The sequence below is a fragment of the Heterocephalus glaber genome, unplaced genomic scaffold (genome assembly GCF_053883595.1).
Source record: "Heterocephalus glaber isolate CG9 unplaced genomic scaffold, H.glaber_assembly_v1.0 deba00001733, whole genome shotgun sequence".
NCBI lineage: Eukaryota > Metazoa > Chordata > Mammalia > Rodentia > Bathyergidae > Heterocephalus > Heterocephalus glaber.
Window position 1 is genome coordinate 19,960,646 of NW_028258444.1, and position 12,330 is coordinate 19,972,975.

The 12,330-nt window shown below is 41.7% G+C and overlaps 1 protein-coding gene across 5 annotated transcripts in view; it reads right to left on the minus strand.

The window, feature by feature from the left end:
* Slc11a2 (solute carrier family 11 member 2) overlaps window positions 1–12,330 on the minus strand; it is a 46,392-nt gene that overhangs the window by 22,315 nt on the left and 11,747 nt on the right. For all 5 annotated transcript variants that reach the window (XR_002388891.2, XM_087200145.1, XM_004862972.4 and 2 more), the window contains exons 2-13: window positions 11,933–12,004; window positions 10,296–10,444; window positions 9,649–9,774; window positions 9,172–9,291; window positions 7,034–7,140; window positions 6,450–6,520; window positions 6,281–6,348; window positions 4,258–4,413; window positions 3,396–3,554; window positions 2,317–2,403; window positions 1,473–1,592; window positions 1,177–1,326 (exon numbers count right to left, since the gene is read on the minus strand). Coding sequence is in view for 4 of the 5 variants with exons in the window: in XM_087200145.1 (XP_087056271.1) it covers window positions 1,177–1,326; window positions 1,473–1,592; window positions 2,317–2,403; window positions 3,396–3,554; window positions 4,258–4,413; window positions 6,281–6,348; window positions 6,450–6,520; window positions 7,034–7,140; window positions 9,172–9,291; window positions 9,649–9,774; window positions 10,296–10,444; window positions 11,933–12,004 (1,385 nt within the window). In the remaining variant the exon portion in view is untranslated. The remainder of the gene's footprint in view (window positions 1–1,176; window positions 1,327–1,472; window positions 1,593–2,316; window positions 2,404–3,395; window positions 3,555–4,257; window positions 4,414–6,280; window positions 6,349–6,449; window positions 6,521–7,033; window positions 7,141–9,171; window positions 9,292–9,648; window positions 9,775–10,295; window positions 10,445–11,932; window positions 12,005–12,330) is intronic.

Sequence of the window (12,330 nt, forward strand, 5' to 3'; positions counted from 1 at the left end):
TGTAGGTTGTCTCTTAGCTCTGTTGGTGGTTTCTCTTGCAGTGCAGAAGCTTTTTAATAAGATGAGATCCCAGTTGTTGACTCTTTGCACTAGCTCCCGTGCTACTGAGGATTTGTTCATAAAATTTTATCCTATGCCAATGTCTTCAAGAGTTCTACCTAACTTATCTTCCAGCAAGTTTAGTGTTTCTGTTTTAATATTTACATCCTTAATCCACTTTGATCTTGGTTTAGTGCATGGTGATAGGTATGGGTCTAGTTTTAATCTCTGGCAGGTTGAAATCCAGTTTTTCCAACACCATTTATTAAAAAGGCTATCTTCCCTCCAGTGAGGATGGTTGGCTCCTTTGTCAAAGATGAGGTAGCTGAGTATGTCTGGAGTTGTTTCTGTATCTTCTAGTCTATTCCACTGATCCTCAGGTCTGTTTCTTTGCCAGTATCATGCTGTTTTTGTGGGGTTTTTTGGTACTGGGGATCAAACTCGGGTCCTTGTGCTTGCGCAGCAGGCGGCAAAACCACTGAGCTAAATCCCCAGCCCCTACCATGCTGTTTTTATCACAGTATCTTTGTAGTATAGTTTCAAGTTGGGGATTGTGATACCCCCTGCCATGTCTCTGTTGCCTAGAATTGCTTTTGCTATTCTAGGTCTCTTCTGGTTCCAAATGAATTTTTGGATTGTTTTCTCTAGATCTGTGAAATACACTGTTGGGATTTCAATCAGGATTGCACTGAATCTGTATAGCAGTTTTGGAAGTATGGCCAGTTTCACTATATTGGTTCTTCCTACCCAGGAATAGGGGACGTCTTTCCATTTTATTACATTGTCTTTGATCTCTTTTTTCAGAGTGCTGTAGTTCTCAATGTAGAGGTCTTTTGCTTCCTTCATTAGATTGAATCCTAGCTGTTTCATTTTTTTGGATGCTATTATGAAAGGGATTATTTCCCTAATTTCTCTCTCAGTGAGTTCGTTATTTGTGTATGAGAAGGCTATTGATTTTTGAGGGTTTACCTTGTATCCAGCTACTTTACTGTATCTGTCAATTAAGTCTAGCACTTGTTCCTTTTTCATTCTGTCAATTTCCCCCCAACACCCAGCATCAACCAGGTTTGGCACCAAAGGGCAGAACTTAAGCTGCCCAACTGAATGGGATATGAATTTCCCTTGCTCCCTACTCACCTGCAAGCTCTGGAGAACATTTAAGAAGTCATTCATCCCCGTTAGATGCTCTACATCTTGGAAGACAGCAACAAGCAGAGTGGGGATGATAGCAATAGAGCGAGTCAGAATTACTCGGGCAAAACGTGACCATCTTAGGTTCAGGAATCCCTGGAAGGAACCACAGAATCAGGATGAATCTCTGTAACAGGTAAAGACAAAGGGCTGGAGAAGTTCCAGCAGAGACCTTACAAGCATGAGGATTGAGAAATAACAAAGAACTCTGTTATCTTCCTCTATCTGACACCAGCACCTACCTCCATGACAAACTGGCCAGAATAGGTTCCTGTCATAGTGGAGCTCTGTCCTGCAGCCAGGATCCCCACTGCCCAGATGTAGAGTGCGGCAGGCCCAAAGTAACAACCCAGCACAACACCCTGGGAAAGGCAAGGGAGAAAGATGTGCTTGTGTCAGTGATCTGCTTAGACAATGCTTAAAACAGCATTTCTTTGAGGCATATCTACTTCCTCTTTGATAAATACCACCTACATCAAGTATGTGCTGGGCACTGTCCTACACATCAGGCTGAGGTCTTGATCTGATTCTAGCAGTTTTCAATTTCAGTGTTGCTGGATATGCCCTCAATCCTCAGCCTAATCTATTTTCTAGGCTCTTAAAGATTTACCTCCAACCTCCATCTTAATACTGAAAAAACAGAAGTCTATATCACAGCTCCCAAAGTGTACTCCTTAACACACTTATAGGAAATGGCTACTGCAAAAGGTCAAATCAATCTGGGAAAGGCTGTATACTACATGTATGTATTCTACTCTTGTTGAGTCACAATGTAACCAGCATAAGGAGACTGACAGACCTTGGTAAAGAACACTAGGAATATTTTCTTCAGCCACCACAATTAACACCATGTAAAAATATATACTGTCACCAAGAGTTTCCAAATTCCCAGTTTACAATCCACCTTCCCATTGATTCTCTATTCCCTCCCATGCAATAAAAAATGACCGGCTAGCTTCTGGATCTCTAAAATAATTCCTATGTCAGAGGAGATGATCAGATCTGAAGTGAATTCACAAAGAAGACCAGATAACATGTTGAAAAGACTGGCTCAGGAGTATCTATCATAAACTTGAACATGCTTACCCCTTTGTAGATGTCCACAGCCAAGGTTGAGTTATCTTCAGGAAAGAGGCCGGCATAGGGACTGCTGCTATTTTTACAGACATCCACCTAGAACCCAAAGCAGTTTCAGAGCAGCTTTTGTTTTAGAGGAAAAGACCAGACAACAAGAGCTCCCTAGAGCTCATATACAAGTCCTCTAAGGGGTAGGCTGGAGAGAACCCTGGGTGCAGGCTGTGATGTGTTACAGACTGGCAGCAATGTGCTATGTGTGGTCATCCTCCACAGTCTTTCTGTACCCACAGGCCAACAAAAATCATTACTGAGGCCGGGGATTTAGCTCAGTGGTTCTGTCGCCTGCCTTACAAGTGCAAGGTCGAGTTCGATCCCCAGTACCAAAAAAAAAAATCTTTACTGAGTCAGAATGCACATGGTAATACATAGTGTCTGGGGCATTTTGCATGAGGATGGGAGTAGAAGCCCTTAAAAAGGCCTGAAACATGAGAGCTCAGCATGGGAAGCCCTTAGAAGAAGAGCCAGGAGTCAGTCTTGCTGACGAGAAACAAAGCATGATCAAACCTATACAGTCAATAAGGAATTGTGAGGAAAAAGAATTGGAAGTGACCAAACAAAGCCTGTCCTCATCATAATTTCTGTATTCTATTTACTGATTCCTCCCAACCTGTCATTATCCTAAATGGCGAGACTGGCAAGCAGGCAGACAGAAGTTGACACATAGGAAACAAAAGATGACACAGAGTGAAAGAGATGTGAAGCCACCTACACAGGAGCATGAAGCAATCTTGAGTCTGAGGCCAAGTCCCTTTCCAACCAAAAGCTGGGTCAGATGAGACCAGCCCTTGCCAACACCCAGATTGTATGCTCTCACAGGTGCACAATGACGTGAGGCAGTGTTGACCCTACAGATCCATTTCTCTTGGGTTCCAAGTCATTGTTGTATTTCCTGTCCCACTGCAGCCTTCATTTTTAAAAAATAAATTTTATTTTATTTTATCTCATTCCCCCCTCAGCCCCCCTCCCCTTCCTAGCAACCTTCATTTTACCCTAACATCCACAACCACCCATGACCCTGGCTTACTCACCACTTGTTGGTTGGTTTTCTTAAAAAATGCTTCAGCGAAGACTGAGACAACAAAGACATTGATGATGAAGGAAACAAACAGAGCAATGCAGGATTCAATAAAAAAGTACTTGTTGGCTTCTCGAACTTCCTGGTTATTGGCCCGGTTTACCTGTCTAGACTAGAGATAACAGAAACAGTCATTTTCTGACCAGTCAGAGCAAGTTTCCATGGACAATTCAGGACTTTGGAGTACAGCTGACTAGACAGATCCAACACTCACCTAAATCCTAGTTCAATAAGCAAGTCCATACCCTCGGACAACATTGTACATTTCCCACACAGGGCCCAGTGACTGAGTGACTACTGAACTCTTAGTATTGTGGATCGAACAAGCACTGACCTATAAAACCAAGCTGACTGAAGTCCTGAAATCGCCCAGTATAAGATTCCCTGGTAGGGCTGGGGATTTAGCTCAGTGGTTCTGCCACCTGCCTTACAAGTGCAAGGTCCTGAATTTGATCCTCAGTACCAAAAAAAAAAAAAAATTCCCTGGTAAAGCTTGGTTGGGCTCCGTTACTCTTGACCTGTACAAGAGCACTCAAAGATTTTCAGATTTAAGAACAAGAGACTTAGTGTGCTTTCAGACCTTTTATGAAGAATTTTAGCCCGAGCTTACCTGTGGGGTCAGTAATCCCTGATCAATTTAGTGACTAAAAATACAGAATAAGCATGTGGAGTTTATAAATATCCACTCTTAGAAAATAATCTTGCCCCTTCAGGACTCTAAGTGGTATAAAGCTACAGCTGTATCCCTGGCAACTACAGGGAAAGAAGATGCCATGAACTATCCAGGTTGTCACCGAGTTAAGGGCCTTACTCACCTTGACTAAGGCAGAATGTAGATACATGTTGTGTGGCATGATGACAGCTCCCACGATGCCCACAGCCTGTTCAATCTGTGGGGTGTGACAGCCAGAACAGGATGGCACGAACATGCCCTTGAGTACCTGGCTCTGGTTGGGTTTCACTGTAATATACTACATACCAACATACCAACTGTTAGCCTTTATGGAACTTGAGATGGGGGAAGAACACATCACAAAGGAAACATAGGACTTCTTTATTCCCTACCAGTTTTTCTCCCACAAAAACCACCTGCAAGTAATAGCCAGTTGCAGTAGCACATAGCTGTAGTCCCAGATATTGGGAGGATTAGGCAGGAGGATCACTTTAGCTTAGGAGTTTAAGGTTAGCTCTGGTAAAAGAGTGAGAGCCTGCTTCCTTAAAATAATAACAGTGCTGGGATATAGTTCAGTGGTAAGCATTTGCCTGGTGAATGCAAGGCCCAGGGTTTCAAGCCCTAGCAATAAATAAATAAATACCACTAAGCAACCCAAAGGGCTTGCTGCTAGGAATCAGAAAATTCAGGACTATCTAGATATTTCTACCTCTCTCTCTTTCCTTCTTTCCTCCCTTCCTTTCCTTTCTCTTTCTTTCTTGTGGTACTAAGAATTAAACTCAAGGCCCTTATACTCTGCTACATTCCCAGCCCTTTATTTTTTATTTTGAGATAGGGCCAATGAAATTATTATTCTAAAAATGAAATGGATGCTAAAGGCCTTATTGTAACTAGCTTCACATTAACTCATAGTATACAGAATCAATTCTTGATTATCCACACTTATATTTCTCTAGTAACCTATGTACACCAGAAAAATCACTTATCAAAATGTATAATAGATAATGTGAAATAGGAAGAAAATGTCCAAAGGGGAAGGGGAAGTGGGAGGCGTAGGGAAAAGGAAAGAAGGGAAAGGAATAAATATGAGAAAAGGAAAAAACGGAAACAATGTTTTAGTAAATAGAGAGGGATGGAGGGGTTGACAGGAGGGCAGGGGAAGGGGGAAAAAAATGGAACCGAGATATATCATGTAAAGGTACAAATTCCCAATGATGAATGTCATCATACTGTATACCTAAAATGTACCGATAAACTTCATGAAAAAAAAGTTCCTAAAAAAATCATTTTTGTTTCCCACTCATATCAAAAACTCACTCATAAAAATTTTTATACACTTTTTCCTGGTTCAGCATTTCTCTTGGAAGCCTCGGGCCAGCCTACATAATCTAATCATAGATTAGATAATAGTTTTTAAAGTTTAGCCAGGCCAATAAACACACATTAACTTATTACTGGACACAAGAAGGTGTTATTACTACAAACAGTGATACTAATTCTTAAGGGTGTTTAGGTTGGGGAACAAACCAGGGAATATCCATTCATCATCTATAATTTATCAATTGTTTTAATACAGGGAAAGTTCAAGCTACAATTCATATAAACTATGATAAGCAAAACCAGAAACATTTTAAATCAGCAGCCAAGAATAACTGAAAAAACAGAACCACCCTAAGATTACAGCCCAAAATAACCCTTCAATCTACCTAGACTTCTCCAAACTGTTTGGGTGTTATAATGGCAGCGCTGGGACTAGGGCCTATAGACTGGATAGAACCACCAGAGTGTCCAGTCATTTTTGGCCTAGGAATCTCTGCAGGCCTTCAAATATCCTAAATGTTGCCGTAGGTTATATTCCTCCAATCTCCACCCAGAGCTGGGCTTCTGTTGACACGTGTGATAAAATGAAACCACTCTAGCACTATTGCTGTCTTTTTTTTTCCCCAAGTATTGGGGGTTGAACCTAGGGCCTTTTCACTAAGCTACAACCCCAGTCCTTTTTTATTTTGACATAGTCTTGCTAAGTCACCCAGGCTGGATTCAAACTTATGAACCTCCTGCCTCAGTCTCCGTGACTACTGCTGTCTTTTACAATTAAAGGCTAAAAACAAAACAAAACAAATAATCCTGTTGTAAAAAGCCAATGAAGAGCCAGTAACACTTGCCTCATAGCCAAATGTGAGGGCCATGATAGTGATGAGAAAGCCAAAAAATGCTTCTAGCTTCCGCAAGCCTAAAGAGGAAACACAGCAGTGAGCTTGTAGCCAGCAGCCACATGAAGGAAAAGCAAAGTGGCTCCATTCATTGTCCTTGCCCCATTCCCACTCTCCTTACCATATTTGTCCAAAAAGAGAAAGACAAATGTATCTGCAATGGTGATGAGAACTCCACCCCAGAGAGGAACCCTAGGTTAGAGGATGGAAATGCAGATGAAAGGAAGGCAACAGTGAAAAACAGCACCCTCTTCCCAACCGCTCTCCTGATACAGAACCCTTGGAGAAGACAGGACCTGGGGGCAGAGAAAAAACTTTGAGAGGATCATAATAGGGTAACTGAGGATCATAATAACACCTTAAATATAATCATTCCAACTTTGATTCAGTGTGTGCTATGTCAAACATTCAGTGTACAAAGCTGAAAAATATGGGTCTTATCATCAAGGAGCCCACTATCGAGTGGGATAAACCGACACATAAATAAATAAATATAATACAAACTGCCACACACACCATCACAGTCCAATGTACACCTAACTACAGACATGGAAGATGTAGAGACACGTGCTAGTGGAGAGGGAGGTAGTTCCTAAAAGGCTCCAAAGAAGAACTAATATTCAGTTGAATCTTAAACACTAAATGTGTTAGGTTTTTGTTTTCATCTTTCTTTGAAATCCAGCAAAACACTGTCAACCCCCTCACCTTCCTACAGACAGGAGATGGATGGCGATGGCCGAGCCAATCACTTCCTGCATATCTGAGCCAATGATAGCCAACTCCACCATCAGCCACAGGATGATTCGTGGGACCTACACAGAAAATAGTAGGAAGACACAGTTCTGATTATTCATTTCTACGAATTTCCTCTGTCGTTTGGAATTCACATTTTGGCGCAGACCTCTAGGCCTGGCCCAGAACTTGGCCCCATTTGGCACTTCACTGCATTGTGGCCCCCAAAGGAAGAAGGAACATGTTCTTCCACATAGTGGAACCTATGAACACCAAAGTAAGCATGGCAACTGACCTTACTGTTTTTTTCCTTCCTTCCCACTCAAGAGAGGAATGGAATTTCCATTTACTAACTTCCTCTTAATTTCTTTCCTAAAATCAACCCTACACATTTTGGGGAAAATAGTTATACCGAGATTAGGAAATGACTGCAAAAGAAAACATCTATCCTGATCATAGCTGAGGTAAAAAAAACAAACAGGGAAAGGCTGGGGTTATCTTTGGGGGGGGGCTGGGGTCATCTTTAATATAATAATAATATGCATGCAAGTGAAAAGAGACAGATATGCAAAAGGATTCAGGGTAAAGTAGTTGAAATCGGGTGGGATATACCAAAGCAGGTAACCAATCTAGACAAAGCCTAGTTGAAAGACAAATTTAATGGTAGCACACTGAAGTCAGAAAAATCACCTCCAAAATAATCCTTAACATGCATGAAGAAGAGAGAAAGTAAAAGAAATCAGGGCTGGGGATTTAGCTCAGTGGCAGCGTGCCTGACTCGCAAGCATAAGGTCCTGAGCTCAATCCCGGGTACTAGGGTGAAAAAAGGTAGAAGAAATTATAAATTAGCAAGAGTTTTGGTTTTCTTTTGGTACTGGGGATCAAACTCAGGACACTGTGCTTGTGAGGCAGGCGGTGGAACCACTGAGCTAAATCCCTGGCCCTAGCAAGAGTTTTTGAAAACCACATACAAACACTTTATGCTCATAGCCAGAAAAGGAGATTACATATTTAGCTATGCAATACCTATACAGGTGGGTCAGAATCTCATTAAAAAATCCTTTCCATGGTCAGGCATGATGGTACACACCTGTAAACTCGGCACTGAAGAAGGCTAAGGCAGGTAGATCACAAGTTCAAGTCCTGCCTGGGCAATTTGGTGAGACCATATTTCAAAATTAATAAAAAAGTGGGGCAGCTTGAGATGTAGCTCAGAGTTAGATTGCCCCTGGGTTCAATCATTAGTACCACCAAAAAAGAAAGAAAGAGAGAGAAAGAGACAGAGACAGACAAAGAAAAGAAAGACAAAGAGAGAAAGAAAGAGAGAGAAAGAGAGAAAGAAAGAGAGGCCTTTCAGAATGTAGCTCAGTGATAGAGCACTTGGCTGGCCCTGGTTTCACCTCTAGCACTGCACTGAAAAAAGAAAAAAAAGTCTTTCAGACATAAAAAAATTGCATTCTTACATTCCTACCTTAGGTGGCAGTAGAAAGAACCAAAATACCTAGGAGGAAGCTGTAGGGAAAGTGTAACCTCAAGATTACAATAAATTGAAAAATAATTAGCAACTCCAAAGATCCTTCCACATAGAGTAAAAAGATAAAACTTACCTTTCGAAAGAGAGTGCAAAGTCAAACAAAAAGAAGATATATCAAATGGAAACTGATGCAGTAACATGAATAAATATATGTATAAAAGTCTTTGGAGGGCCAGGGATTTAGCTCAGTGTTGCCACTGCCTGCCTCGAAAGCACAAGATCCAAGTTCAATCCCCAGTACCAAAAAACAAAAGTCTTTGGAGAGAAAAACCCTCCCTCATAGATGAGCTGGACATTGGCAGATGCCAGAAGGTAGGGTGAATGGAAAATGCTTACTCACAGAGGATTCTTCTGATGAAACTTCATGGGAAAAAACAAGTCTCAAGTTAGATTTGGAGGGAGGAGGAAAACATGGCTTGGCAGCAAGAGGGACAGATTTCCCTTGGTCCTCCCAGGCTTCAGGGCCACTAACCCCAAGTCCCCCAACGTCAGTATACAGTAGGGTCAGCACACATGGGCTGACACACAGATTCCCCTGGGAGGGGGAGAGACACAAAGAGGACAGCACGCGGCTCACCTTGGGATACTGACGGTGACAAACTTCAGCAAGGTGCAGCCCGGTGACCACTCCCAGTCTAGCTGCAAGGCGCTGGAGCAGCAGCCCTACAATGGTGGCCAAAAGAAGGACCCAGAGCAACTGAGAAGAAAAAAATCCCCAACCCCATAACACTCATTAGACAACTGGGTTTTTGTTTGGTCATTTGGTATTGTAAATGGGAAACACACATGAAAGAAAGGACCAGGTCAGGAATGCAGTGAGTTTGGTATAGGCTCTATACACGACCAACTAGGTTCCTTGTACCTTTCAGATTGTCAAAATCTCCAACAAAAGAACTCACACACAAGCGGACCTGTGCAGTCCAACCCACATTGTTCAAGGGCCAACTGTAAGTACTTGTACTCACTGCAGCTGCTAGCCACTACCAGGATAGAGAAAAGGATATGAGGGTGAACCGCGTGTGTTTAAAAGGGTAGGGGTAGACTAGACTTTCACCTTAAATCCAGCCACTGCTCCAGACTGCAAATCAGATTCGATGTTTCCTGGATCCAGATAGGCAATGCTCATGAGAAAGCCTGGTCCCGTGAATGCCCAGAGTTTACGAAAGCTGAAACAAGAGTACTACACAGGAGAGGAAAAGAGATCAAACTGAGTTTCACCTAATTTATTTGTTCTTTTAGCAATAAAAAGCAGCAGTATCAGCTTTATAAGAACAAAAGATCAGGGCTGAATTTTGCCAAGTGTCCAGTTTTCTCTTCCATAGCCATTTTTCATTGACAAGCTGGCCATTTCTCTGTCTATTTAGGAGCCCTTCCCTGCCTGTCATTTCCATCAGCATCTCACCTAGGACCAGAGAAACCCAATCAGTACCTCTGTGTCCAACCACATGGAACAAGACCCATAGTTTAAAAAAAGAAAACACGAAATCCCTAATTCCCTGATAAAAAATGCTAACCAGTCTCCCTGAGCAGCTATATTCAAGGTCCTCATCTTTCTGAACAGTTTATTCTTATTATAAAATCCCATTTTCAGAGGCTGACTGTCAAAATTAGACCTGGAGCTATGGCAGTGGAGTTGTCTAACTGATCTTCCTTTCACAGGTTTCAGCAGGCCGTAGTTCCCCTCTGTGACCCGGCACTAACCTCCTCCTCAGGAATGGCAATCTTATCGTCAAAGTAGGTGGCAAAAGGCTCCTCTGCATGTCCAGTGGACTGTGGAAGGGATGAGTTGCTACAGGCAGAGCTGATGTCATCAAGACTGGCAGAATCCCCATGATCTCCAGAAGCATTTTCTGAATTAACATGTTTAAAGAAAAATTAATAAAAATCTTTTTTTTTTTTTTGGTACCCGAGATCAAACTCGGGACCTTGCGCTTGCGAGGCAGGCAGCAGAACCACTGAGCTAAATCCCCAGCCTTAATAAAAATCTTTTTAAAACACTAAAACTTACCCTCAGTAATACTGAAATTAAAATGTTTTGTTTTTGCAGTCCTGGAATCAAACGCAGAGCCCTGCTGTCCCCCGTTACTCAGCACAGGATCAGTTTAACACCAATCTTACAATGGTTTTGCTACTCCATGCTTCCATTTCTACTTGGTCATTTTTATTTTTCCTCTAAAAACACTGACATTTGTGGCTCAAAATGTAACACTGGCAGTCCAGCCCCACTGGTAACCTAAAATCTTGCCTTTTAAAAGAAAAGAAGCATGGTGGTGCACACCTCTAATCCAAGCCCTCAGGAAGCTCAGGCAGGAGGATCACTGCAAGTTCAAGGCTAGCCTGGGCTATACAGAAAGGCCTTGTTTCAATAGATAGAGAGACAGATAGACAGACAGACACAGATAGACAGATAAGACAGACAGACAGATGTTAATCTCCTAGAACACCCCCACCCTTACTGTATTATAGGACTTACTCAAAGAGCTGTCCTTGTACGTTATACCTCCATCAGGCTTCTCAAAGTATGCAGAAGTTGCAAAACCCTGCCATAGTTCAGAGCAAAATCTGATACTGCAGGGAAACCACAAGCAGGAACACTGTGTCCTAAGACCTATACTGAAGAGCAGCTTGTCACAGGGTGCCAGCATCTCAGTCTGGTATTAGTGTTTCCTTTGAGACCTGCTTTTTACAGTTAATATTAAATGCAGGAAGGGGAAACTCTGGAAGAAAAAGGCTAATGCACTAAAGATACACAAAGTCCACTTTGCTGCAGGCATCATATGGGTGTACTGAACCACAAAGCTCTATTCTCTGTTTCCCACAAATCCTTACAACCTCCCACTAGAAAAACAAGTTTTGTTTTTATAGTAAGCTGGTCCTTATCACCTCAATTGAGTGGACCTAAGTTGCTGAGGAAATTTAATATAAAAAGAATGCAAATTCCAAAGGAGAAGCTCAGATTAGCTCAGGAAAGATTAGTCAAAGCACTCGAAGAGCTGCAATAAAATACAGAGTATATAGGACTTGCCTTTACTTTACTGTTCTGCACATAACTGAAACATCAGAAAGTGTCATAAGCAGGAAATGTGCTCTGGAGATTACTATATCAAGTGTGAGACAAGTACTGTCCTTTTAACATTACTGCTACAGAAACCAAACCTGAAGCTAAAATCTGAATTGGAAAGGCAGGGCTCTGTAGCTATAAATCCATTTTCATTTACAGTTTAAGTTACCACATGTGACTTCTGAATGTAGTTGTTGAGCAGACAAGAAGTAAAATATGATAAATTTCTGCCTAATTCCAAAAAAAAATCAGACAATACTAGAAAGGTATAAGTTACCATTTGACATCTTCTGTTCAGGACCCAATACCATGGTGGATACCTGGGGGCCCACGTCCTTAGAATAGGATTCTATAAAGGAGAAAAGGAAGAATTAGGGAAAATGAACCAGCATTTTGTTACTTGGTCAGTGAACCTTACTGTATGAAAAGAATGATTCTACCATTGGATTAGACAACCTTTAAACAATTACAGCTTTCAGAATATGATTAAGATATACTTAACAAAAGTCAAAAAGTCTTAATCATGTTTTTGATGGCATGACTCCAAAACCACATTGAGGGAAAAGGTATTAAAGTACTACAGGCAAATCCTTTCTAATAAGCACCCATAGCACCCCTTTAATAAGCTAGGCAATTACCCAGTCTCTGTCTTTGTCTGCAGATTACCCAAAATGT